General features: G+C 37.5%; 2 protein-coding genes across 2 annotated transcripts in view; both read left to right on the plus strand.

The window, feature by feature from the left end:
- LOC139143624 (3'-5' exoribonuclease HELZ2-like) overlaps positions 1-2,085 on the plus strand; it is a 39,277-nt gene extending 37,192 nt beyond the window's left edge. Inside the window, exons 30-31 of the mRNA XM_070714114.1 lie at positions 52-219; positions 932-2,085. Coding sequence (XP_070570215.1) covers positions 52-219; positions 932-1,059 — 296 coding nt within the window. The 3' untranslated portion in view covers positions 1,060-2,085. The remainder of the gene's footprint in view (positions 1-51; positions 220-931) is intronic.
- Positions 2,086-3,920: 1,835 nt separating this feature from the next.
- LOC139143625 (3'-5' exoribonuclease HELZ2-like) overlaps positions 3,921-27,058 on the plus strand; it is a 31,942-nt gene continuing 8,804 nt past the window's right edge. Inside the window, exons 1-16 of the mRNA XM_070714115.1 lie at positions 3,921-4,042; positions 12,256-12,489; positions 14,650-14,861; positions 15,746-15,779; positions 19,548-19,754; positions 20,520-20,562; positions 20,737-20,858; positions 21,205-21,297; positions 21,874-22,284; positions 22,395-22,461; positions 23,080-23,199; positions 24,088-24,254; positions 24,396-24,474; positions 25,118-25,275; positions 25,425-25,503; positions 25,803-26,906. Coding sequence (XP_070570216.1) covers positions 14,770-14,861; positions 15,746-15,779; positions 19,548-19,754; positions 20,520-20,562; positions 20,737-20,858; positions 21,205-21,297; positions 21,874-22,284; positions 22,395-22,461; positions 23,080-23,199; positions 24,088-24,254; positions 24,396-24,474; positions 25,118-25,275; positions 25,425-25,503; positions 25,803-26,906 — 2,776 coding nt within the window. The 5' untranslated portion in view covers positions 3,921-4,042; positions 12,256-12,489; positions 14,650-14,769. The remainder of the gene's footprint in view (positions 4,043-12,255; positions 12,490-14,649; positions 14,862-15,745; positions 15,780-19,547; positions 19,755-20,519; positions 20,563-20,736; positions 20,859-21,204; positions 21,298-21,873; positions 22,285-22,394; positions 22,462-23,079; positions 23,200-24,087; positions 24,255-24,395; positions 24,475-25,117; positions 25,276-25,424; positions 25,504-25,802; positions 26,907-27,058) is intronic.

Genomic DNA, 27,058 nt, shown 5'->3' on the forward strand with positions numbered 1-27,058 from the left:
TTCAATGACGTCAGTTAAGATCGTGACACAGTATGATGTAAATGCTTACAGGAAGTGAGTGGGATTACGTCATCTTCTCAACTGTGAGGTCACTGCCGAAGGTAGAGATCGAAGAGAAACCTTCTCAAGGTTGGTTGCGTAGCAACCTTGGGTTTATCATAGATGAACATCAAATAAACGTAGCGATAACCAGAGCTAAACGTGGATTGATTATTGTCGGTAAGTAAGTAAAGCATGAGGAATAATCTTAAAAGTTTGCCATATAGTATTATTGTTCGGATCAGCTTTAGTAACACACCTGAGTATAGAACGTGGTATCACCAGCGTACCTACAGCTAAAGCGGATATTTGGATCTGTCGACATCTCTCTGGCAAGGGTGTCCGTCATTTGTCGGTTTCCTTATTTTTATTGTCAGACCAATGTGTGACTTTGTTTAGGAATGCGCGAGTCATATTATTAATGGTATTGTAACTTCTGAGGAGCTATACAGGACAGCCCAATGTCACCCCTTGCCACTGACAGTGGCTGAAGGTTTGATTCTCTCACCACCCCTCCTTGGCTCCACTTATTGCAGCTTCAAAAGCACTTTTCGTTAATTGATATCAAAGCAAAAGAGCTGCCACAACGGTGAATGACGCAATGTACCGTAGTTTTGATTTGAGAAAACTGTCCATTAAGCCACTTTTCACTGTAACTGTACAATATCTATAAATGTACGTCCATTAGCCGCAGTATTTGTTTTCTCTTTTGATCATTATAATTTCCATTCTGACTCCTGTCTACGAATATTTAGTCCACGTTGTAACGCAAAACAGGAAAGATAAAGAGCGTTTTCCAGTCAGTTTGTTTTTACGAAATTATAAAATTGCACATTACTTGACATGCGCCTAACGTTCTTTGTGATTTTTGTTTTTGAATATTATCCTACAGGAAACAGAGAACTACTCCAAACTCATGATATGTGGAATCACTTACTGCGAACCTATGAGGCAGATGGCTGTCTTGTATCGGCGAGGGCTTTTTTACAGTTGCCGGTGCAGCAACAATACGCAGTGTGATTTGATGTGAAAACCGTTACTTTCGCCAGACCATTACCTATATCACAACATCCGCGGAACCATTTTATCATTTTCCAGAACTGGTTTTTTCAAGTCTAATTTGGTTACATATTACCTTTGTTATGCGTGTTTACTCAATGTGCAATATGTATTAGAGAGTTTCTTTATATCAAGTTTTGATTATTGCAACGCGAATAAAAATAGCTTAGTGTTGGTAACAAACAGAGGCAGGATTGAGTCAGTGTGTAACTGTCACTGACAGCACTTTATCAAACTGATCAGTCAAATTTAATATGAGTTTATTAATTTTGTCAGAAGACTATTTTTCAGATCTATTCAAGCACTTGTCAAGCTACGAAATTGCTTCGGACGATAGCCAATTAATGCACAGATGTTTACCCTTGAATGACGGGAAAATTATTTACATGTCAATTTGCACCATGAAGCCTCGCAGTCCGTAACAGCTACGTTTATTTCGCAAATCATATCTTTACACATACATGTACGAACCATTAGTACTTTCATATTTTGGTATGATAATCTCAGGTTAGATTGATTGATTTTTCAACAGATTTTTCCCAGTTTTTGTGATAACTTGATTCATGATAAGCTTTAAAAATCGACAGTTCACTTGACTTACACATCATTTTTAAATCTATGCAGCCTAAGAGGGCAGATATCAAACGACCAAAAATTTACACATTTTTTCAAACCTCGTAAAGTATTCATGGTTTAGTAGAGATTCGGTGTCTTTGTACATTTACAATGATGTTTTTAAATAACGAAGATTTTACCAATTTTGCCAAAAAATCTTAGTTTATATTGAAACATGGTTCCATATATTGCCATACAATGGACGAAAGAAGCTCTTGATTTTCAGAATAAAGGTTTGAGTGTCACGACATTTTAAAATGTTGTTAAAAATGTATATATTCCAGAACTATATCAACAGCCGGTAGCGGTATGTGACTTTAAATATCTTCCTGAATGTACCTTCCATAGTCGTTAATAAATACAATAAATTTACTGTACTGGCTCCAACGCACGTTTGTTGTAATAATCACCGTACCATGACCTTAAAAATATCGCCAATCACAGCTGACGCTTAACTATAGAAAAACAACACATTAAAACTGTTATTTGTATCGGTCACATGTGGGTGACGAATGACACATGCAAAAGACGTGCCTTTAGAAACGAGTGTCGCGCTGATTAGAACGCATATATATATATATATATATATATATATATATATATATATATATATATATATATATATATATATATATATATATATATATATATATATATATATATATTTGTTCGACTGTGGTTTTTCAGGTTGTCCCCAGTGTTATCGGTGGCGTGGTTATGATACATTCGTTTATATAATTATAATAAACTATAATATATATATATATATATATATATATATATATATATATATATATATATATATATATATATATATATATATAATATATATATATATATTTGTTCGACTGTGGTTTTTCAGGTTGTCCCCAGTGTTATCGGTGGCGTGGTTATGATACATTCGTTTATATAATTATAATAAACTATAATATATATATATATATATATATATATATATATATATATATATATATATATATATATATATATATATATATATATATATATATATATATATATATGGTTGTAAATTTTCTGTTTATTGCCCTGATAATGTTATCACAACTTTTCGTCCTAAAAGTTGGACTTTATACTGGAGTGAAAAGATGTCCACAAAAGGAGATACAGACAGAAAGCAAAACAAAATAAGACTAATGTTAATCTATGACAAATGTACAAGGGATTTTCCAAGCTCAGTAAATTATAATGGTTACGGAGTTGTGAAGAAGTCTTACGGTTTGTGCATGGCGCAGAAGGAAAGAAGCATTTGAAAATTTATGCAAGTCGTCAATTTTTATAGCGGTATGAGGGCGCTCTTTATATTTAAGTTGTCTTTTCATTGGTTTAAGAGAACCGTAAGCTAATGTTAACGCCGCTATGTGACAATATTCCCTATTTTGAAATCCAGGTGAACCATATTTTTGCGAAGCATGTTACACATGCACTATTCTATGAAGCTTGTTGATACAGTTTATACATTTGAATTGTGTCCCGGGCCAGAATTCACTTTGTAAACAATGCCATCGCATTTTACACACATACAGGATGAGTAAACAAGCTAATACTGTGTACCTCAACATCCTTTAACGAGTAGAACAATTATGATCCGCACGGGCGATGATAGTGAACACGCAATGATGTTAAATGCCAACGCGAACACACAGCGAGTAACGGAGAACCGTATTGACAAGGTTAAGCCTAGCATTGTCCAGTCTACACAAGAATAAGAACAAGAAATGACCGGAAAGGGATTCACTAAACTTGGAAGATGTACAGGCGGCATAGAAAACAGTTCGTGATTGCTTGGAAATCACTGGCTTTTTCGATTCGAGGAGTTATCAAATTCCATTATAGAGGGCGCACGACACTACTTTCCGAAATACAGCGCTCTGAATATAGCGGTAGCGACTGAATTAGACATTTGAAACAACTGTAGTTAAAGTCAACAAAATTTACGGCTACATACCGGCCGTTTAAACTGAGATGAGATACAAATGTATTTTGTTGGCCTCGACAACACAATACATTGCCCACTATACGCAATGTTATTGTTGACAGGTGAATTGGCTGGTCTCAATTTGTACCGTTTAATTATTGACCCGAGTAATTCATTCGTTTATCAAAAATAAGTCGCTTCTGCGAATTAATCGCTGGGACTTACCCTAGAAGAGAGAACTTCCTGGAAGTGTGTCACGTGACAAAGTATCAATAACGAAAGCCATATGGAATCCCTTTTCTATGCAAAATACTTCATTTGCTGCTGAAGGCAGTGGACAATGGGCCCGTAAAGAGAGACAGGACGATTTTTTGGCGTCAGGATATTTTCAAGGTAAGCTTTTCACAATCCATGGAATGTCTGTTATATTTTTGACGATAAAATACGCATATCACCGCAGGTATATGATTCTTCGATTTGCCGATGAAAGAACAACTGAGAGACGCCATTAAAAAGGAACGCGCCACTTCACTTACACGAAATGACGACACAATTTCATCACCGTTTGTTCCCTATTGCTGGTAAGCTTGGCGACTCGTAAACTTATACTCCTGTGGGTGAGTGGCATGACCTTTGCCCATGCGTTTGTGTACAGTGTGACCGTAGGAAAGGAACGGCCATTTGATATGAGATCTTCATAATAAATATCTTTGAAATGGGCGTCTTTACTTACGCCCATATAGACATTATATTACTGTTTACCAGGATATTATCGCCACACTCCCATTTCAGAGCTGATAATTTGCATAAAATTAGCAAAAGTATTACATCGAACCAGTGTTTTGCCCAGAGTGCGTTCTTGCGTCTTTTGACGCAAAATTAGCAACAATGTCCTGCAAAAAATAGCGGACATGGGTCACAGGGACGCACTAAAATCAGGGCTAGAATTGTAAGGGACGGACCATTAGACCTTGGGAGGGGGTGGTCAAAAACAGAAAAAAAATTTTTCAGAGCAGAAAGTTTGGAAAAAAAAAATCTTCAAACTAGTTTGCAAAATAAAAAAAAAATAAATACGAAGACAAATGCGTAAAAAAAAATCTGCAAAACTCTTTAAAATCTTGAATTTTTTTTAGATTTTACCGACAGGAAGCAACTTTCTGTATTTTTAATAGATCCTCCAGGCACATTTTTAATTTTAATTTATACATTTAGAGTGACTGTATCCCTTATACTGGAAGTTGTGATTATCTTATCTTTTCAGGACTTTTGTATTCTGATCACTTGAAAATTATAAAGTTATAGAGCCTGTTTTCTACTTGTTTCCTGCGTACAAACCAAGCAGGTACACTAGGTAAAACATTGAAACTATGGTATGGTTGTCAAGACAGAAAGTTATATTTGCCTTTTAAGATCAAGGTAAACAGATGCAGGCCACATCAGGTTCATTTTTTTTAGAGTGCCATCTATCCAACAAATCCCAACACAAAAACACACAAAAGGGTTGAACTTTGAAAGTTTCTCGATAGCAAATACTGAATAAATCTGCATGAATAATCGTTTGTGTGTAGCAAAAGCTGAATGACAATTATCTGAAGAATTTTTCCACCACAAAAAAGAGCATGATTTAAACAAATCTTAAGGGACTTATGTAGCAAATTTCAAAGAAATTGGACAAGCCCTTTCAGAGAATACAGATTTTTTGACCATGAATGGCATAAATTGCCCTAAAAAGACAAATATTAAAATTTCACCACATCTATACACATCCAATCAGTTTGGACATGCTGCTACAGAGAAATAGATGTTTTGATCAAAAAAGGGCAACAATTGCTCTAAAAACACAAATATGCAAATTTCACCATATTTTGCAAACAGCTTCTCAGCTTGTCAAAATCAATTGTAAATCATGAGATATGCATGATATTTGGTGGGGTGAATGTAGGCATTTCATCACGCAGTAGAAAGGGAAGCCAGGAAACCAAAATAGTCAATATTCAAAACTATAGGAAGCTACTGAGGAGCAAGAAGACCATGTTTCAGAGGAAGATGTGTAATCTGAAAAAATATGCTCCCAAAGTGCCACCAAATAACACTATTTTAATCTCTATTTATCAAAAGCTCCAACGGCAGGAGTGGGGACACCCCCCTGCTGATCTCCCCCCGCAAAAATACTCCCCAAGTGCCACCAAATAACACCATTTTCATCTCTATTTTTCAAAAACTCCAACGGCAGGAGGGGGACACCCCCCTCCTGACCTCCCCCCGCAAAAGTACTCCCCAAGTTCCACCAAATAACACCATTTTAATCTCTATTTTTCAAAAACTCCAACGGCAGGGGGGGAACACCCCCCTCCTGACCTCCCCCCGTGACCGCTTGCGTGGCCGCTTGTGGTGCTTGGCACCACATCTTTGCCCTCTTTATTCTAAGACAGCGACGAACTAAAAAAAAATTACAAATCTGAAAATTTACTCTGAAAAAAAAATAAGCACAGCTAATCTCAATTGGAAAAAAATTTTTTTTAGAAATTTACAATATTAAAAAAAAATTTTTCAAAATTTCATTGTGACCACCCCCCCAAGATCTAATGGTCCATCCCTAAATACATACTTAGTAGCCAGTACAGTTATTGCTTCTCTATTGAGACAATGAAACATTTAAAATTTAGTCTATTTTTTTTGTCACAATGTAAACACTATTGGAAAATCAGTTAGTCTGTTACAGTCTACGATTCATTGAATGTGAGCAAGGCGATGTGCGTCCACTGGGCCCTGAAGCCTTGGGGACAGACTCAAATACCAGGCCACGTACGATCCCGATAACCAGACAATGATTTCGGAAGCGGAAGGCTTGTAAAAAGAACAACAAACTTTTCACAAAGCAAATTTTATTGATCACCAACTTTGAATGAAACGCTTACATGTAAATATATGCTAGTACAGTGAAGTACTGAGAACCAAATTTTCAGTCACTACACTAGCCCAGGCATATGGCATCAAACGGAATTGACTGTACGTGTATTTTGTGTACTGGAAGCTCGTGACTTCACCTAAAATATCATCAACCCCACAATTTTGTTGAAACACTATATCCCTGACTTTCAAAGTAGTAATTTGCCTTAAAATTCCCGAGAAGGAATCTCATACAACTCTCCGATCGTCTGCAAGCCAGAGAGATCGAGGTCACCATGCTGAATTCCTTTTATAGTAAAGACACCTTAGCTCGATTGTAGCTGATCTTAACAAGAACCACCTAGCTTGTCAAAACAGCTTTATGGCAATGTGCTATCATGAGGATCAAGGAGTTCTCTCAGATATTTATGTTTTCAAACTATATTTTTTGCAATTTTCAGGGAAAATTGTCAGTCATTGGAGCAATTAGGTCTATAAAAACGAAGAGAACTTTACAGCAGTCATGAAAAACCCAGATTACAATGTGCATCAAACTATTGTCTTCAACCACTTCTAGTTCTGGAGTCAGAAGTGTAATGAAACATCTTCTTTATTTCTGTTAAACACATGTAATGCAGTCACTGGCAAGAATCCCCATAAAGAAAAATGCGCATGAAATTGATTTTATCATCATGATGTCTTTTTTTAAAATTCAAAACTGTAAATACAACCAGTTAATATGACTTTGTCACAAACCATTATAGGAGACGTCCAGCAATCTTAATTTTAAAATGAATGTATGTATTCATGATATCAAATTTTCGATGGAAAACAACAGCCCTACATGTTTACAATACCTTTCTGCCTTGGTGACTTGACTTTGCTTTGCGTTCTTCTCTCACACATTGACCCCTATTGTAACTCAGTGTCCTCCTATTTTAACAATCATGAGACACTGTGTCCCACCTTTACAATTCCTGGGCAAAACACTGATAGAACCATAAATGGACAAACGGTCAGACGTACAGAATTACGATAGGGATCGTCTGGTTGATTGATACCATTGCCAAGATCTTGATCAAATTTAACGTACTGCAATTTTAGATTCGCGCAGACCATTAGAGGGTATACGGTAAGCAATAAGTCGAACTCAGTTCAGGTAATACAGAGTTCCATCTGACTTCATCGAATGTTTTGATAAAATAATGTCTCCGGGCCAAATTCCAATATCAATCACACTATTTTAATCCACGAAGTAAACTTGGCATTCAGTGTTGAAATACATTGACACTGAAAAACCAAAACGGTGCCGATTTCACCGGAAGTTGAGATGTGATGTTCTTTCATGGCACTGATTTTCTGTCTGTCTATCAGCTCAAAAAATGGCGGTCAACGTCATCACAGAGTGAACTGAGCCACAGTAAAACAGTGGTACACGTGAAACATTCCAATTCACTTTACCTTAAGATGGCAGGGCTCGAAATTAACTTTTTGCCTAATAGTCCACTTGGGCTACCATTTTCTGAAGTCGATAGCCCGTTGATAATAGCTGGTAGCCCATGCATATTTTTGGTTCAGGGGTATCTTTTTCTTCGTTAACAAGGCAAGAAAAGTCTATTTTTCAAGATTCTGCCAATGAAGTGAATTTTTTAGTCCTTTGATGTGAATACTTGCACACCTTAAATACACAAGCAAACAGGTATAATGGACGATAGTGAAACTCAAAAGTTTGGTGACCTATTGACAACCCATTTCACTCTCAGAGTTGTGTGCAAATTTTGATAGTCGTCATAACAACAACACGACCTTCTCAGCACTGACACATACTGTAGCAGGGCTAAAAACAGAGCGTGGCCCTTCTGTAGAGAGGAGGCATAATTTCCGTGTAATTGTGATTGGTACATTATGATCAAAATGCTACGAAAATTTATCTTCATTGGCCATCATTTCCTGTGCCTGTCATTCAAATACGTCAGTTCAGATATTGAAACTTTGTTGCAAAGTTCCATCGCACGGCCGGTCGTCTTCGTAATTTACATAACAAAGTTATAGCATGGCTGACCATGGCTGACCAGAGAAGTACTGACTGAATTTCAGGTCCAAGGCTTTGGTAGTCCGCGTGGGCTATCATTTCATGGATTTTGGTAGCCCAAGAGAAAAGTCTGTAGTCTGTGGACGCGGGACTACCGCTAATTTCGAGCCCTGAGATGTACATGTGGTAAAATTTTATCAGCACGCGCCGTTATCGCGCGCTGTACGCAATGTTATTGAATGTACAATTTTGTCTTCTCTCGCTTGGTTGTTTTCGTTCCTGTACGATCACGGAAAGAGTAGTATTCCCTTGTGCATCTACTGTGCTATGAAGTTAGGCACATCTCGATAATCAAACTTAAATCTTTTACCCGCACTTCGCTTAGCAAAATATAATAATAGTTTTAAAATAGCCATTTTTAATTTCAAATATCATTAAATTTTAGCTTAAGGTGAAGCACAAAACTAAAAGTAAACGTAGAAACATTTTGGAAAAGCACATGAGCTGAAATTTACTTATATTTTGAATTCAAAATGCCCTCCTACATGTAGTGGTCGCAAAGACCCCCAATTGGTAATGCTGTGATTATTGAAATTTAAAAGCGAAGCTACCGACATTTATTATTGATAAAATATCGTCAATGCTGCCGCTTGCCGGTAGGGAAAAAGCATATTTCCCCGATGAGCGGGTGAATCACTAACAGAGCAGACAAAATGGCCATGTTGGAACCCGTGTGAGTCCTACAGAGGGACAAAGTCATCTGTTTTCCTTGGTCATGACCTTCCTGTTTCCAAATCAACTTTGAACTCTGAACTCAAAAGCAATTATAATGAAGCATGACGTAAGTGTCAGATAAAGGCTCTCAATGACGTGTGCGGGAACATGATAAAATGATGTACTGCTGTTCACTCAGAGCTGTAAAAGACAGCTGACAGTCTCAAAAATCGATATTACATTTTTTAAACAGAAAGTGAAATTGACACAAATTAAGTGCCATAATTAAATTGACACCAAGATGTTGATTGAACCATGATAAATGTGTTGCGAATGATATCTACCCATGCATTTTATTTGTAATCTTGTCTATTACAGGGAGACATTAACACATACAGGTCGTCCAGATGCGCACCCCATCCTGTGGTAGACGCATCTGTACAAAGGAACTTGTCGGGCCTGACAGTTTTCAGCGAAACACCCCGCCTGTAAATTTTCTGTGTCTTCCCACCCTAATAGGTGGTAACGTAAGGCAGGTCTGATTAACCAGTCTTGCAATTGATCTTTACAATACGTGCTGTGATAAACCAGGAAGCATATAAATCAATCAGTACAATGACACATACATGAGTGACCATTTATGTTATGCTGTGCAGTAGATTCAAAAGGGGTATATCAAACAACACAGCGGCAGATTATAAACCCAAATTCGTGTAGTGAAGTCGACAGATTCCTACGAAATGTTGCAGAGAGACTATGAAAATGCGAAAGAGAATGTACACTTAAGCCGTGTGAGTTTACAGCTTTGTGTCTTTTGTGTGCTTTCGCCTCAAATAGCGACGTATCCAAGTTACATTTCACTGAGTACTCTTCAGAGGAAAGGTAACCCAGCACTTCACTTCGTTCCACTATGTTGATCACTGTCACCGTATTTTCAGCTGTATATTTCTAATAAGGTTTTATGAATATCCTCTGATCTCTTATTACGGAAAATACTATTTTTATATGAAATGACTCGCTAAATAAAAAGTTCACTTTGCCAACATACTAGGACGGTAAAACAAGAAGTCCACAACCATGACGAAGCTGACGAGACTTCCTTATACTTTATTTTTGAAGTTACACAAATATTTATGTCAAGGTTAAAGATGCACTAATCCATGGAGTTACAGCGCCGAGTATGCTGATACACGAAATAATCACTCGTCAGGTTTGTCACTCTGAGCATTTTTTGGAGCATGTTGAGAAATACAAAAATATACGAAGACCACGACCGATTTCTAAAGTACACATGAGTTCAAAGGTGAAGAACTAAAACGTTAAAAGCCTAATGTTAGAGGCATTCAAACAGCAAAGTATCCCTTCCTCAAACCATGCTTACTAACATCAAACTGCAGCACAAGTCGCCCGGAAATTTGCTAAAATAACACAAAGAAAAGTTCAGAGACAAATAGCTACCAAGGTTCTGTCAAATAGGTTAAAAATGCACTTCCGCCGTAAGCTCCACAACTACTTTTCTTTTAAACAAACCGAAGATTATTCTAAAATTAAAATCAAGGATTTTTATGAACATTTTTTATATCAGAGAAGCAAGTTCAGGTAGTGCGCAACTTGAAATTGAAAGACTGTACAACAGTGCTCAATTTTTTTCGCAATAAAATATAAACCATTCCTTTTAGAAATAAAATCTAGGGTCACCGTGCAAAATTTGGTACTAAAGAAACAAATGACCCAATTTTCAGAGACACCTGAATTTCAAAATGGCTGCTAACCTAGGGTTAACTGTATAGGGAAAGTAATTTACAATTTTCACAAAAATAAGCCAGTGAAAACTTTACTTAGCACCTTGAGCTTCAAAATGAGCCCTTGCGAAAGTTAATCGAACGATCAATGAAAATTTTGAGTGTCCAATCTCTCTCCTCGAGGCACCTTCTCTTTGAACTCAAATTTACTGACAATCCTACACAGTATTTAAAATTCCAAATGGTCGCCATTATTTCGATTTGAAAGAGGGGAAAACCACATTTATGCATTCAATCAAAATAACACGGTGAAACACATTTGTTTCGCAGGTTTCAACGTGAGCTAATACAAACTATAGACCTGTACAAAAGTGTATAAACACATACGGTACACATGCTCCCAAAGGTGCGGACTGTACTAGCTGTAAGCTTATGTATATATTCGTGGCATATAGACAAACGGTGGGTGACGTTATTTTTCCTGAAGGCTAGTACAACATATTGTTCGGCGTTAAACATTGTCTAATTCTTCAAAAGTCACAATACACCTGATACGAAATCATTTTCGATTTGACTTCCATGGAAATCAGCCCAACGAAGAAGAGCATGCATACACAGATATAAGCTCATTTGCGGCTGAATACAAAGGTATCAGTGGGCGTTGTGTTGAATTCATAGCCTTGAATGCACAAAGTACATGATTTCCCGAAGAAAAAGTGCCCCTCACCAATTATATCTCTCAAGCTAACAGAAGACAAATGTGACCTAGCTATTTGGCATTATGTAAAAATGGTCATAATTTTTTTAAAAAATGCAAAACCCCTGACGCGAAATCATTTTCGATTCGCCTTCCGTGGAAATCAGTCTAACGAATCAGCTTGTTAAGTGCACGTATCCTTTTATCGGAACAGCTAGCTATTTATAAACACACAATGGGCATTGTCCTGAATTCGACCTCTCACCTTGAATACATGTAGTATATGTACCTACGCTCTTCGACTGACAAGTACCATTAATGATATCACCTCCTATACATGCTTGAAATGAAAGCTCCGATTTGTCTGCAAATTTCGGGTCTGGACTGTATATTTCTCTGTAAACAAAAAGTGTTAATTTCTCTGTAAAATTTTAATTTCTTTGTAAATTTCAGATTAAAATTTATATTTCAAGGTGCTTGTATCGTGGAGGGCAAATTGCGTGAACTTTATGCATTTCGTATTTTTCTCCAGGAAGCTGAATTATTTCATCGAAACATTATTAAAGCAAGCAATAACCTATGACCTGTTGTCTGTTTGTACACATCACATGAGACTGACGTGCCGCAGTGAGATAAATTTAGTGTGCCGATTATGTCAGTAGCAATACTTGCCATCGGAACGAGGAACCATTCGCAACCTTTGGCGACCTACTCCTATCGGCACCGTGCTCTACACATCAGAACACCAGCCTTCAACTCTTTTGGAGTAAGTGAGTGAGTCAACAATCATTTGTGTCTTTCTACTAGATTTCGTCAGCATGCTATGACTTACCCCAAACAGAAACACCTGTATTTTGTCCATAATAATGTGGCGAGAACCGAGAAACGGAATTTGGCAAGAATTCCCTTTATCATAAAATCAAGAATTTTAAGCTCAGGTGATTCATATTCTGTTTCATTGCCGTTTCCTGGAAATCGTTCATATATGTGAACGAAGCAGTATTTCGAAACCCATGCGTTAAATATATTGTTTCGCCTTTCTGAAACTATTTCTGTTTTGCTGTTTAATGGCATGTTCTTGTTCTACTCCGTAAAGCATCTTAAAGCACCTACCATTTGGCTTGACAACACAGCGTCTCTACGTGTAATATGCACTGTTTTGTTTACCTTTGAATTCTAGTCCGGACCTGAATTCACCTGTCAACAATAACAATTCAGTTTACACATGTACAGGCTGTGATGACAAGCTGAACATTGTGTATCGCAACATGATTTAGGTAGAAGAAAAAGATACTGTTGTGGATATACAAAACAAAAATCGTGAAAAAAAATTTTCAAAAATTACAGCGACTGTCCCTGTAAAGCTGTAACCATGTAAGCTGCAAGAGATTTATGAGAAAACATATTACTTTTTGTATTCAAACTGATCATTCCACTTCTAAATATTGCCCACGAGGAAATATTTTGTGACTTGACGTAGAAGACTTCAAGTCGATCATAAAGTATGGATCAATTTCATTGAATTTCATGTAGAGATGCCAGAAAATTATGCTCTACGTTTTCATTATTCTAGAAGACTTCGTAAGACAAGCCATTTTGGGGAAAAAATCATTCAAAGCTGGCAGCTCTATGCTAAATTTCAGAATGCCATGGCAATATTATGTTTTTCTTTACACATAACACGATTGGAACTAAATTGGGATAATTGGATTGGCAGAATTTCTCAAGAATTTTAGAAATTTCTCTAATTTTACACCATATTTGCTTACCATCTTTAAAATTTTATACACAATTTACGATGCTGTTGGAAATCTTATGAGTAAGAATCAGTGCATGATAGTATCTAATGCAAATTGTTCAAAACATGTGAACAATATTCACATTTGAGTGAAAATATGAGAGTTTGTCTGTAGTTTCTTCATTACTGAAACACTAGTAATAATGTCAGTTTGTCATTTTTCCTCGACCAAAATGAAGCTTTTCGATTGATTTACAGTTAAGTCAGTCAGGTCTTTTAAAATGTGCGCCTGACTCAAATTTATGTTTATGAAGCCTTAAATTCATGAAAAAGTCAGGGGCATTTCAAAAGTGCCCTGACTCAAAATTCGTCAATTAGAGAAATTTTAAGCATTTTGTCTCGTTTCTTCAGTACATTTACACAAAAATGAACTTATTTTCATAAAAATGAATCCGATGAAAGAGGTATGCAATAATCGTTGTTTTCGTTGTTTTGTCCGATGAGAACAATATTTCAAATTTACACTATTTTATCATTTTGTAAAATTTCAGCTGTAAAAATTTCGATTTCGTTACATTTTCCTAATAATTACTCTCATCCAATTTTCCCAAATTAGTTCCAATCGTGTTACATGGACAAACTCACTCAAAAGATCTTCTTGATACTGTTGATTACTGCATCATTGTGTATAGTGGTTAGTACTTATCTTGTTTCTTCGCACATTTGCAAACCGTTTAGCCATCAGAGAAATGTTCAAATGACTGCGATGAAAATGAGCGATGTTGCTTCGGTCTCAATCACCTCCCTTGTTCTTTGAAAGCTGAATTTTGTCTTAAACACTCTAAGCTGCATTAAATCAAAAGATAGTACCTATTTTCACCCGATGTCTATTTATTTTCTCTCCTACTGTTACCTAAAACATGATGATTTTTTTTTAAATGGGTAATAATGTTACTGTTTTGAAGCTCCCATCTTTAGAATCCGCCTGAAAGACAGTCCTTTAATACAGAAGATTACATTTTTCAGTGAAAACCCGGTGAAAAATACCGAGGCCTTAGTACTTACAGAATAGAATGCAGGAATTTTATTAAAAAGGACCATACAATGCAAAATCTGCACTGGACTCAAAACTTATCTCTTGTCATACAATATCGAAACGAGCACAATAGTTTCTTATCAATTTAACAGGTTTCAATCAGTTCAACGAGTATCATCCGAACGTTAACATCATCCTTGTGAGGTCGGTGATGGCGTAATTTTGCGAAGGGATTTCTAGAGAGCGAGAGAGGGACTCGGTACAGTGACAACATGGCTAGTAAGGAAAAAGAAGTATGGCCACCACCCGCGGAGAGTCGTGCAACGCGACAGAAAAGAATTCAAGACACATTGCCGTTTGCAAGGTATGTATAAACGCAGAGTCCGTTTTTTGTAAGAATCTGCAATCCTTTCGGTGGTGCTTTCGTTTTGGTTTTTACGCCCTTTGATTACCTAGGCTGAAAAAATGAAAGGTTTATTTCTACCTTAGAGTCTCTTAAAATACTGATGCGACGACGCCATTTTTAAAAATGTTCTAAAATTTCATTTGATGTTATTAATTAATATTTTATTTCATGGTTTACAAGATCCATTAAAGCAGTGACAATACAGGAGTGTTAATGTAACATGCAGCGCGCAGTATTCTGGCATTCGGCAATATGACGACATAATAAGTTAATATTCAGAAATATACACCGCTTACATGTGATTTACGATCATTTTGACAGTTTCTGTCGTGCACAGCGCGTTGTCGCCTTCTTATGTTGGATTTGGGCGAACACTTGACGGTTGGTTAAGATAGACGCGCCGTTGCGAGGATGAGAAATGAACACGTTTGTTTAAAATGGTTTGTGCGCACACGTTTCGAAATCGAAATCAAAATGAAAATAAACATGACAACCTTAGTATTAAAAATACTGCAAAATAAGATGAAGAAACAATAAGTCTTTATTCTAGCGGTCGTTTTATCAGGATTGATTAGTTAATAACTTCCGGTTACCCTGTCAGGTCACGAGACATCTTCTAGGTCAAAGGACAAATGTTCTAATATGCTTGCATACACAGTCGTGTAAATCGGTGTTTGCAATTTTCTGGCATCGGTCGAGGTCTTATAGAAATAAGTCATGGCTATAAGCAGAACAGGAGATTTGTGTTAAAATGCCTGGTTTACGTAACACAATAAAAGCTGTAAATGTCGGTAAATTGAAGCAAAATCCAAACGACTGTCACATTTTTTTATCTCTTTCAGTTCTTCAAAAAGAAAAAGCATTCCAAAACAACAGGTAAGGCAGCACGTGCTCTTCAAGTTTTTATCTAGCGAGTTCACAATTCATACATAGCTGATAGTGTATCGATTACACTACAGTGTGTTCTTGCAGTATGTGTAGCAGTCGGTTATTTAATAAACTAACTCAGACACCTAGATCATTTTTTCTGGTAAATTGTAATGGTAAGCTGATGATGTTAATAGTTCGGATAATTTTGAGAAGCCACCCTAAGAAACCTGCAGTAATTTCCTGCTACCTTGAAAGCTCTATTAGTCAATAGAAGAAGTGGAGATACCGGGCGGAGTGGATACAAGCAAAAGCAACACAAAAGAATATGCTACAAAAGTGTTCAGTTCAGTTGTATGGTACATATTCACAGTGGCCACTTTACTCGTGGAATAATCTGGTGCTGCTGCACGCAAGCGATAGAGGACGCAAGGATGAGGAGAATTTTTTTTTCAATTTAGCCGAACTGCCGCAGAATCCACTCTCCGTGACCTGTAGCTTAGGTGAAGCCTGGTTTATTGATATACTTCTGTAATTTATTGATCTATCCAGTTATTAACAAATGCCGGGGCTAGAGTTTGGAAAAAATAGCAACGTAGATCAACCATTGTTGCACAGACACTGGTCCATTGGAGCTCTGAACAACGTCTCTCCAAGGCTGTCATAACATTGTTTCCAACAGCTGCAGTAACTCCATTTCCAAAGTTATGATTTGAATAAAAATGAAAACGGTCGAAGATTCACAAACAAAGCGCATGCGCAGTCCTCTGCCTTGCCAACGTATAAAGCGTAGTGGCTAAAAATAGGTTTTTCATTTATTTTCGACAAAATTTCTCGGAAACTGAAAAATCTTAAGAGATATCTTTTCCTGGTACTTCAATGACCTACACACTAGAGTGTGTATTGTTATTGAATTCAAAATGGAAAAATTACCGACAACAAAATGAAAGTAGTTATTTTCGTATCAAATTCGGCCAGGCAAAATATTGTCACATTTAAAAAGGATCTTTACAAGCAGAGCGAATAAGTAATCTTACTGAATATTTTTACAAAACATCATTTTCTGTATTTATTGATGATGAGAGTCAACATCATCAAGCTCATCATCATCATAGAATGTTAAAAAATTTTAGTATATTATTATTGAAACAAAAACCGAATAGAAGCTTAACACCGCTGCTAACATTCATTTTGACAGATGTCACACACACGCTCTATGTGAGCATGCGTCGGTCATAATTTTCAACACCTATTTCAGACATGACGTCACCGATACCTAAGCTTATCTTCCGAGAACTATGACCTAAGTGTGATTCGGAAATAGCGAGAAATGTGTCCCAGATTTCAATATCCATTTGCAGCCATTCAGATTTTTATCTTTGCAAGACAAATTATACAATTCCAAACTACATAGAATGTACATAGAATGTAGTCAGGATTCCGTCTGTCTGTCCTGAATTAAGCAATAATCCCCTTCGTAAGCGGTTAGACTCGCCATTTGGGTACAATTCGCGACAAATAGCACCGGCCGCTAGATGAGTACTATACGGAGCGAATTGTACGCAAATCGAGAGTGCGCCGGCCTGCCGCGGCGGGGGTTACTGCTATCGTAATGTTTGTGTTTAAGGCGTTAAGCGTTGTTTCCTCTGCAGCTTCAGCAAGAAAACAACGGAAAAACAAAATTAGATATTTGTCGTCGTCGAACAGAAAGTTAGCATCCAGGACTGAGCATTACTATTATACACCTGCGTCTGTAACCTATGGAGTTTCGTCGCACAGTAGGATTCTGTATAAGAGAGCGTGGAGTCTAATAACTTTGACCGTGGAGTACAAGAACTTTGTTTAAGCAATAAAGCACCCCCAGAAACGGTATACAACGAGATTTTGACCAGTTCACGAGTGTGGACTGTTCAAAATTGAGTGGTATACCGTCGCTGGGTGTGCTTCATTACTATTATATCATAACAGTATATTGAAATTCTGGGATGAAACGTCAAAAAGGGATTTTTGCTCTTGCCGAGAGTTCGCGCGTGTGCCAACCGTGGTATATCGCGAATATACCACGGTTCTTTTTCACGTCTCGAACACCAGTCAGATCGCTGCATTTGCGCTATCAATATCCTGGTATGATAAAATATGTATTATTGGACGCTATCTGACCTTTGACCCCATAACACCTTTACTTCAATATGTGGAAAACAAGAGAAGATTTTACATTTTTACAAAAATTTTACATCTCAACATTCAGTTCTTTACGCAGTGAATAATGGTCGGTCAAAATCATGTGAATTTCAGTGACATTATGCTGTTGAACTCCTGAATTTCTAGCACTGCGCTGCGCGGTTGAGATTTCATTCTGTGCATTTGGCGGACGCAATGAACAAGTTCCTGTATGCTGCGACGAGCGCAATATATTCGAATTTATCTCCGAGTACATCGTACGTTTCGGTATTGTCCTCGACGCTACGTGTCTCAGACAATACCTCCGCTGCACAAAGTACTCGGACATAAATTCCGGTATTTTGTGAATAATATTATTTATATCCCTGCATTTAAACTAAACCACTTCTGTCATTTTGCTCTGTTTGTGGGAGATAAATAATCACCAAAACAATGATGAGATGGAGCGAAAGGCCAAGTATCCTTGACGTTTTAATGAAATATGAAAAATGAGAAAGCAAGAAAATTCCTCGCCAGTTTCCTAGATTTCAGAGAAAACTACAGAACAACCCCAGACAATGGAGGTCACAGGTAAAAGGTCAACTGGCGAGGAAAAATTTACACAACAGTAAAACACTGGAGAAAAGGCACATATTAATCTACCACAAAGGTGTGGGCCTCAAAAACGCCAACACCAACCTATGACTAGCAATGGCGGTTGGAGGGGTGGAGGTCGGAGGATAAAATTGTTGAAAAACCAAACTGCAAGCTGCTTGTTTGGCGGTGTGATCGAAAAGAGGCAGGTCATCTTGTGACCCCCCTCTAAGGCACTAATGAATGGAACTCTATTTGCCGTAGAGGGCAGTCTACCCTTGAAAATATGAAAACTACAACTGCATGTATATAAATCCGATTATCTTTCTTTAATCGTGGTTATATAGTGACGTAACGTAAGTGTACTTGTGTCCATGGCAGTGAGGCGACGGCAGTTCTCGTAACAACATTTTAAACGTCTATACTACTCTCATAATTAGCTGGATGTATGTCATCGTATAATTAGTTATAACGGCTACTTTTTTATATTATCTAAATGCACTCAAAATTCGCATTAAAGGTATACAATCACCTGTAATCTAAATATGTCCATATATGGTCAAAGGGGCGTTCCTTGGTATTCAATATGTCCATGTGAGGGCGCTGTTTTTAAAAAGCGGTCCCCCGCTTAAAATCTGTGATTGGTTAGATTTTCTCTTTCCATGGTAACTGTGGCAAAATTGGAACAGGTGACAGTATACCCTTAAGCTGTTACACTAGTTTAGGGTAAAAACTACTACAATGCGGAATTAAAATAATGCTTGAGTGAAAAACAGACGTCAAAAGTCTACGTTTTATCAAAGGTTCCATACTGAAAAGTTTTCAAGAAGCGTTTTCCAAGTTAACACACCATGCATGCTTTCTTCTCTCAGATATATTGCACTATTTTAAATTTGCAAAATCATTCAAGCTGCAAGATTTTAAGCTATTTTCGCCTGCATATTTTTGTCAATCACCTCCTTCCGAAAATCCAACAATTGGTCCAACGATTGATTCCTAAAATAAAGTTGTTCATCATTTCAGCTTCAGGAACTTCTACATAGACTACAGCTTGACCTTAAAACCGAAGGCAATCAACTCTTCGAGGAAACCAAGTATATCGAAGCTCGGAGTTGTTACGATGACGTAGTGAACATACAAAATCTCCTGATATCGGAAGAACTTGAGGTGAATTCTTTGGTAGCAGTGAACGTCCGGTGCAACCGAGCTGAATGCCTGCTTCGTATCGGGGTGAGTCTGTCACATTGATAGCTCTCTGAAGTGCAGTCAACGGCGTAATGTTGAATAGTTACTCAACTCATCCCGTACAGCGATAAAAAAACACAAGGATGTGCTGGTTTTTCATGGTTCTGAATGGTTCACATACTGTACGAGTTGACTCGACTTGGTGCGTCGAAGGTCAATAAATAAGACTGTTAAAGAAGCGATATGACTAGAACTTTATAGGGGCTGTCGTGAACAACGCGTTGATATGTGGAACTTGAAAACAAACATGTACTTTAGGCAGTATACACGTGAAATATATATACGCACACCACACACACACACACACACACACACACATATATTATATATATATATATATATATATATATATATATATATATATATATATATATATATATATATATATATATATATGAGCTTTGTCAACATCAATATTTTTTGTAACGTCATCCTTCAGATAATTACTGATATTACTGATATTGTGGACCAGAAGTTTCCTACATCTACAAATTCCGTGGCATTTCTTGCGTTGCCAAAACTATAAAATAAAAGCAATAATGTACCCTACCAGCCCACAATGGACTCAAGCAAACTTTACTCTCCATAATGCACTCGCCTTTCCTTTCGTCCATTATGGTCCGGGAGTACATTATTCCATATAGGTAGATAGATAAATAAGATGAAGATAGATACACAAGGGGAGTGACATAACAGATATCCTTACAGGAAATGATAACATTCCAAAAACTGCATCTTATTTTTTATCAGGATGAAGACAGTGTTAAGCAGGCACTTGGCGACTGTAATGTTGGTAAGAGTAATACATTCATCTTTCATGGTGAGACTGACCAACAGTGTTATTCTTCATATTATTGGACGTCATTTATAATCATACATAATCGTATATTGTGGGGCCAATTTAAAAATCGTAATTATAATGCATCGTAATCCGAATATAAGAAAATCTCTGTATACCATTTTGCAGTGTTAGGTATCACTCCCCGAGATGAAAGAGCCATGTTCAGGAAAGCAAAGGCTCTGAAGAAATTGGGAAAACTGCCTGAAGCTCATCAGACAGTCATTGACCTTGGTCAGTTTTGCAAAAAGGTATGTCAGTTAAACCTACGTTCTTTCCAGCTTGGACAGTCTTCAAAAAGAAGTGTAACAAGGGGACTCTCCATTTCGTTTTGAACGGGATTCTTCTTAGGTTCTTTAACTTTTGCACATAGTACCTTTAAACAGATATATCATAGTGCAAGTCAATGCGATCAGGCTAGTAACCGGTAGCATAGGTGTTATATTATGCCCTCATCCGTATTATTGGACCCGTAAAGCAAGATGGGAAGGGTCATAACATACCGGTGTTTTTAAAAAGCCAACCGACAGTAAATTTGATTGGGGCATCAAAGCATAGGGATTTCAACAACTCTAGTATCACTGTTTAACATAATAGGCACAGGTTTCTGAACTACGGATTCAGATAGAACGAGAAATTCAAGAACAGCAACATCAACACTCGAGAAATTCAGCAGGCCTTATGAACCAGGTAAGTGAGAGTGCCTTGGGATCATGAGTGGTAAAGTTTTATCGATACATAGTGTAAAATCTTCCAAAGGTACAGACATCACAGTTTGTTGACACGGTGTTTCCTGGTGTTCGACAGTTTGGTAAGTGCAAAATGAGTGACATGCTATTGAAAGCCTGGTCAAGCCCTACGAGCTGCCAAAGTAATTACACAGCTAGCCTTGAAAGTTTGGTATTATCACTGTACCTGTAGTTTTGGCGAAAAATGAGTGTGAGAAACCATCATTGAATATGTTATCGCTTTTCACAGATACAAAGTACAGGACGAGAAGGTACCGACCAAGTCCCTTTCATTAAAATCGAATGTTGCCATGCAGATTTGGGGGTTTCGCCGAGAAATGCATAAATGTATGTGATAGGGGATATGTAACACATAAACGGTTGACAGCGCCTGTGCTTGATTGCAAACTTCCAGTTTCAGCATGAATTCAATTATAGTATCATATAAAACGTTAGGTATATAAATTGAGGCAAGGAAACAGTTCTGAAACGCATATTAAGATGGGTTATGGATATTATTTTTATTTTTCTTGGTTAGTGGTATTTAAATGGTGGCCTTGGTGCACAGCAAAGAGCATTCAACGGACATGTGAGGCCACATATTCCCTATGGGCAACCAACATTTTCCTATCCAAGGTTTCCCTTGTTGGGTCCGACTGCAATGCCATATTTTCAACCAAGAGTGGAAGACATCAGAAATCACGTGCCAGGAACTCGAACAACGTCATATCCTCATGTAGGACTGCAATCACCATTTTATGGTCATGCAACAGCTGGGATACGCCAAGATGGCATTCTAGGGTCGCCTCCGCCGTACAGTCACTACAGCAGTGTTAATGAATCAAGGAATGGTGAAACTATAACAACAGAATCACCAGAATCTACAAAGAATGATAGAGAAGTGGACGAATCATGGCTTCCGGAAACAGTCAAGCAAATCATGAAAAAGGTGGGACCCTGATTAATTTTCATTTATGCTTGTTTGCAATATTTAAAAATCCAACTGTGTTTCATTTTTGACTTACACTCTCTGTTCTCTTCATTATTATCTTTCACTAGAAGAGCGACAAGAACAAGAAGACGGCCGGTATGAAAGGTTCGCGGTCCAGGTCTGCATCGAGTAGCCGTAAGTATCATATGTCGCACTGCAATACTTTGAAACACCAAATGTTCGCACAAAGCCTACAGAGGAACATAATCCTTTGGCATTTATCAATCTGCACTGATAGAATGCTTGCCTAGCAAGGAATATAAATAGGATATCCAGTTCAATTGTTACTTGTTACATTTGAGCTAATCATTGGCGACAGATGTTACATGACTAAATATTTAGACAATATCTCTTTTTGGAATATTTGTCAATGATAACCAAATCCTGGACAATGGATGTCTGGTTCTGTGTCTATGGTTTTTAACCTAATTCGGAGAATACAGAGATTACACAGTCTCTTTCCTGCTATGAGTATTTAGTTAAGTCAAGTATACAATATTTCCATAATTTAGGCTCATGGGTTAATGTAAAACGCACAAATGAATTTATTTCAACCATAAAACCATTGAAAAGTCGTAAAAATTGTCCATAAGATATGTATGTCTTCAGTGTAGCTCTGAGTATTTAAGGCTATTTGAGAGGTCAAAGATATGTAGCATGATAATGTTAAATCCAACGAGCCTCAGTGAGGAAATCAATTAAAGGAATACGTTGATAACTAGAAATTGTTCTTTTATTCATCAATGTTTAAAGGGCAAGGGATTTCAAACAACAAACAACAAGCGAGAAGAAATTCAGAAGAGAAAATTGGAACAAAACAGAAATCAAGACAGGACGCAAAACGTGATAGTAGTGCCATACATGTAAATTCAGGTAATTTTTTTTCTTGCATTTGATTTCTTCTTCTGTCATCAGTATATGAATGTGCAAAAGACGGGCTAATTTAGCTAAAAATATAATTTGTGTTCATCATTGAATAAACAGATAAAAATAAAACAATGAACTAAATGTACAAACTCAATTGTAGCGGAAGAACATCAAGTGGCAAGATCAGCGTGTCAGTTGCAAACCATCAGAGCCTAAAACACATTAGTGTCATCATTTGAAGCAAACTTGTGAATCTCCTTATTCTTCAACTTTAAAGCACTTAAGAAAAGGGGAAGGTACAAAACAAGCATTTAATTATCGAAAAGCCAAGGAAAGCAGCAGCAATAGAGCTGGCCTTAGTAGGTCATGGGGACGATCGTCTCCCTTAACTACAAACGTTCGTCAACGTTTTTGTTTTAAAATTATAAAGCCGAATAAAATTTATTGTCCCCTGCGTTATCACAATACTAGGAATTAATGAAAATGAAGGAAAGATTCATTTCATTAAACTGAAACAAATAGGAAAGCCACATTAAGCTTGTCATATCTACTTCGTTTCATTTTAATATCATGTCATGCATACATATATGTGCTCATATATTGTTGGTATGGCCACAGTCCCTCCACACATGGAAAAAACTGTGATATGGCATACTTTAAGAGCCCATATAATTAAGCAATGTCAATATTTCTGTGAAATTATGTGCACGACATGTTTTAATTTTCATGTACGGCGCAATATCGTTCTTATGCGCAAGACTTAAGCTTACAGATTCGTCTGAAATACACCATGATTACCGAAGAACGTTACATTTTGTGACCATGATTAACAAACAGACTTGGGTCACCATAGTATGAATTCTAAATTTTACATGTCGCGTGTTTTTTCCTCAGACCTGTCGACAAACCCAGTACCAAATAATGAAGTTAATAATTTTAGACAACATCGAAAAGACCAATCCCAAACTGTTCAATGTGAGGCGAGACCCTCTAAGCAGTCGACTCCGGAAGTATCTGACAAAGTACAAGAAAGTCAATGGATTACTGTTACTTCGAAAAAGGTAAGACCAGTGTAAAGCAATATACTGTAGGGAAGCCAGATTACAAAACGTGCTATCCATTGCATGTATGAATTTACATTTTAAATTGAAACATACTTCTTTGCCATCACTGTTTGTTTCTCCTCATGTATTCATCGACAGGGTACAGCAAAGAACACGATGGGGCAAACACCTATAACTACAGTTGTCACAGAGAGGCTAAATATCAAACCAACTCCAGGTAAATTGATCTATCGACAAATTTGTCACCGCTTATCAATAGTGCATCTCTTTACTAGTTAAATAAGGGAAGCAATCGTAGAGTCAAAACCATCGTGAAAATCACATGTTCACATATTAACTTCACATAAACAGCTATTTACAAACATAATAATAAATAAGAAACCAGAGTTGTGGTCATTTCCTTAGGAATAACATTGTATAAAATACAGGTAATACATAAATTTGAGGGGGATTTAAGGCTAATGTTTGGTGTTTAATCCTGGCTATGATGAACAGTGACGCGATAGTCGTAAATTAGATTCCTGATACTGTCTTCCATAAAGCATTTAAAGATATCATTGCCATTCACCTATTAAGGAAAATAGCTTTTCCTTCACGTGCAATTCACCTTCAGAGAGAGGAGGTAATTATTTCACAAGCTGGTCATAAATAACTCGTGTTCTTGCATGACAAAACACGCTTGACAGTGCTCACGCTATCTGCGGGTGATTTTGAAATTAGGAACTTCATTGTCGTCACCATGCCTGTCGTGCAATGAAGCGTCGCTTTTGTCCGTTGTCGTCAACAATCGATAAAAATATCATCAAAGTAAGAAGAAAATTTCTTCCGCTGGAAACGAGTTAACATTTTCATTCCATTAGATTGTCTCTCTATTCAATCGTATAATCAAGGTGGTGGTGGTACCAGCTCTGAACAGACAACACCTCTTCAGCCTCAATCCCATTCTCAAGAACAACCGACGGTAGAGGCTTCCGAAACAGAAGAAGATAGTGGCTGGACACTTGTAACATCAAAAAAGGTAAGACAGGAAAGTTTCTTTTCCAAGAAGGTGCGGGCGACGACAGAATTTGTTTTATGAGCCATCTTCAAAATAACATAAATTGACACAGCCTTATATAGTTCCAACACTACAGTCATAGCTTATTTTAAAAATGTGTTTATTTTCAGTCGTCTACCAAGAAAATACCAAACTCACAGTCTGCAATGCCGAGCATGAAATTAAGGCCTACAAGTCAAGGAAACCAAAGTAAGTGTTTATATTTGTATTCGTCTGTAAAAAGTTATCAGGTTGTCTCAACGAGCGATTACGATGATGACGTTTTGCGTTTTATACAAGAACTGCTAATATTGTTGTTGACCCAGTTTTTCTTTTGTATGTGACTGAAAAGTTGGCTGAAATTACACATTACCGATCGAATAAAGATTGGTTTTGATTCCGACATAACTTGTCCTGCAAGTTTTTACAGATTCATTTCTTATGCTCATGTAAATACTATAAATTAATCGGCTACTCCTAACCATTGGCACCTGATATCGCATACGCAGGCACACCGAAGAAGACGGGATCACCACAGTCATCATACACATTTCAACAAACACGGTCGGTATCTTCTAAGACACCACTATTACGTACAGCCGTGTCAGATATGGCCAACCCGCCAAGTGCTGACAGTCTTCCGATGGCATTTCGTCAGCTCCTGGAGACCAATGAGTTCGCCCTTGCATGTAAACAGTGTTTCACGCAAACACCAGGTCAGTTTGGTCAAGGAAGCTACTCCTTCAACCAAGCTCTTGACCACACTTGTTGGGGAGACATACTCCTCTCGTGTGCGAAAGGGGCCAGGGTTTTCCGCTGGAAGAAGATCAGGCCGCGCTTAAATAAGAAATACACTGGAAAATACTGGCTTTGCAGTGAATTTGAAAATGAAGAAAAGTGCGCGGTTCGAGAAGACAGGTGCCATTATGCTCACAGTCAGGAAGAAATTGACTTCTGGACAAAGGAGAGACAGTACAAATTGAAGAGGTCGGAACTAGAGACATATCTGAAACACTTGCCAAGTTATCGAACACTAAATTCGAACATTGATGCAAATGTCGAGCCTCATGCTGGCGATGAGACATTGAGATCTAAAGCAGCATCAACACCATGGCTAGGCAATGCACCAGTGTTGAATACTATTACAGCTCCTCCATTGCAAAAACCCATTCCCATGTCTAGTGATACTGGAGGCAGATTGCCCGGGAACAAGCCGGCTAGCACCCCCACAATTCACACACCAATCGTGCAACCCAAGAAAACTAAATATAAAATGGAAGAGACTAGACTACCCTTCCAGATGAAGGTAGTCTGCAAAACATGCTGGGAATCTCCACTGCCTAATACCGTTGAAGCTACCAATGGACGCGAGACGTGCGTCGTATGCGCAAATAAACTGTTAAAGGAAATTCTAATAAGATCTAAACAAGGACGTTGGATAGCTGTAAACTCTATTCCTAAAGTCGTAATTAACAAAAACCCCAGTGCATTGCGAATGTGCGTCCATGCAAAGAGAGGTAAAGACCATTATAAAATAATGACTGGGAGAGACTGCGCAAATCCACATTCACTGGAGGAGATGGCGCTTTGGACTTGGCAGTGGCAGAACAAAGGTAGGGCAACAATGTTACCAGATAATGTTGGTATCAACATAGCAGATTTATCAAAGTCAAGCACATCAAAATAAAATTTTGAATAGAATTCGCCAAATATGTACTGTAGAAGGAAATAATTTTATAACAAGTGACACCAAAGTACATCGATC

Source organism: Ptychodera flava, chromosome 11 (assembly GCF_041260155.1).
Source record: "Ptychodera flava strain L36383 chromosome 11, AS_Pfla_20210202, whole genome shotgun sequence".
NCBI classification, from domain to species: Eukaryota; Metazoa; Hemichordata; class Enteropneusta; family Ptychoderidae; genus Ptychodera; species Ptychodera flava.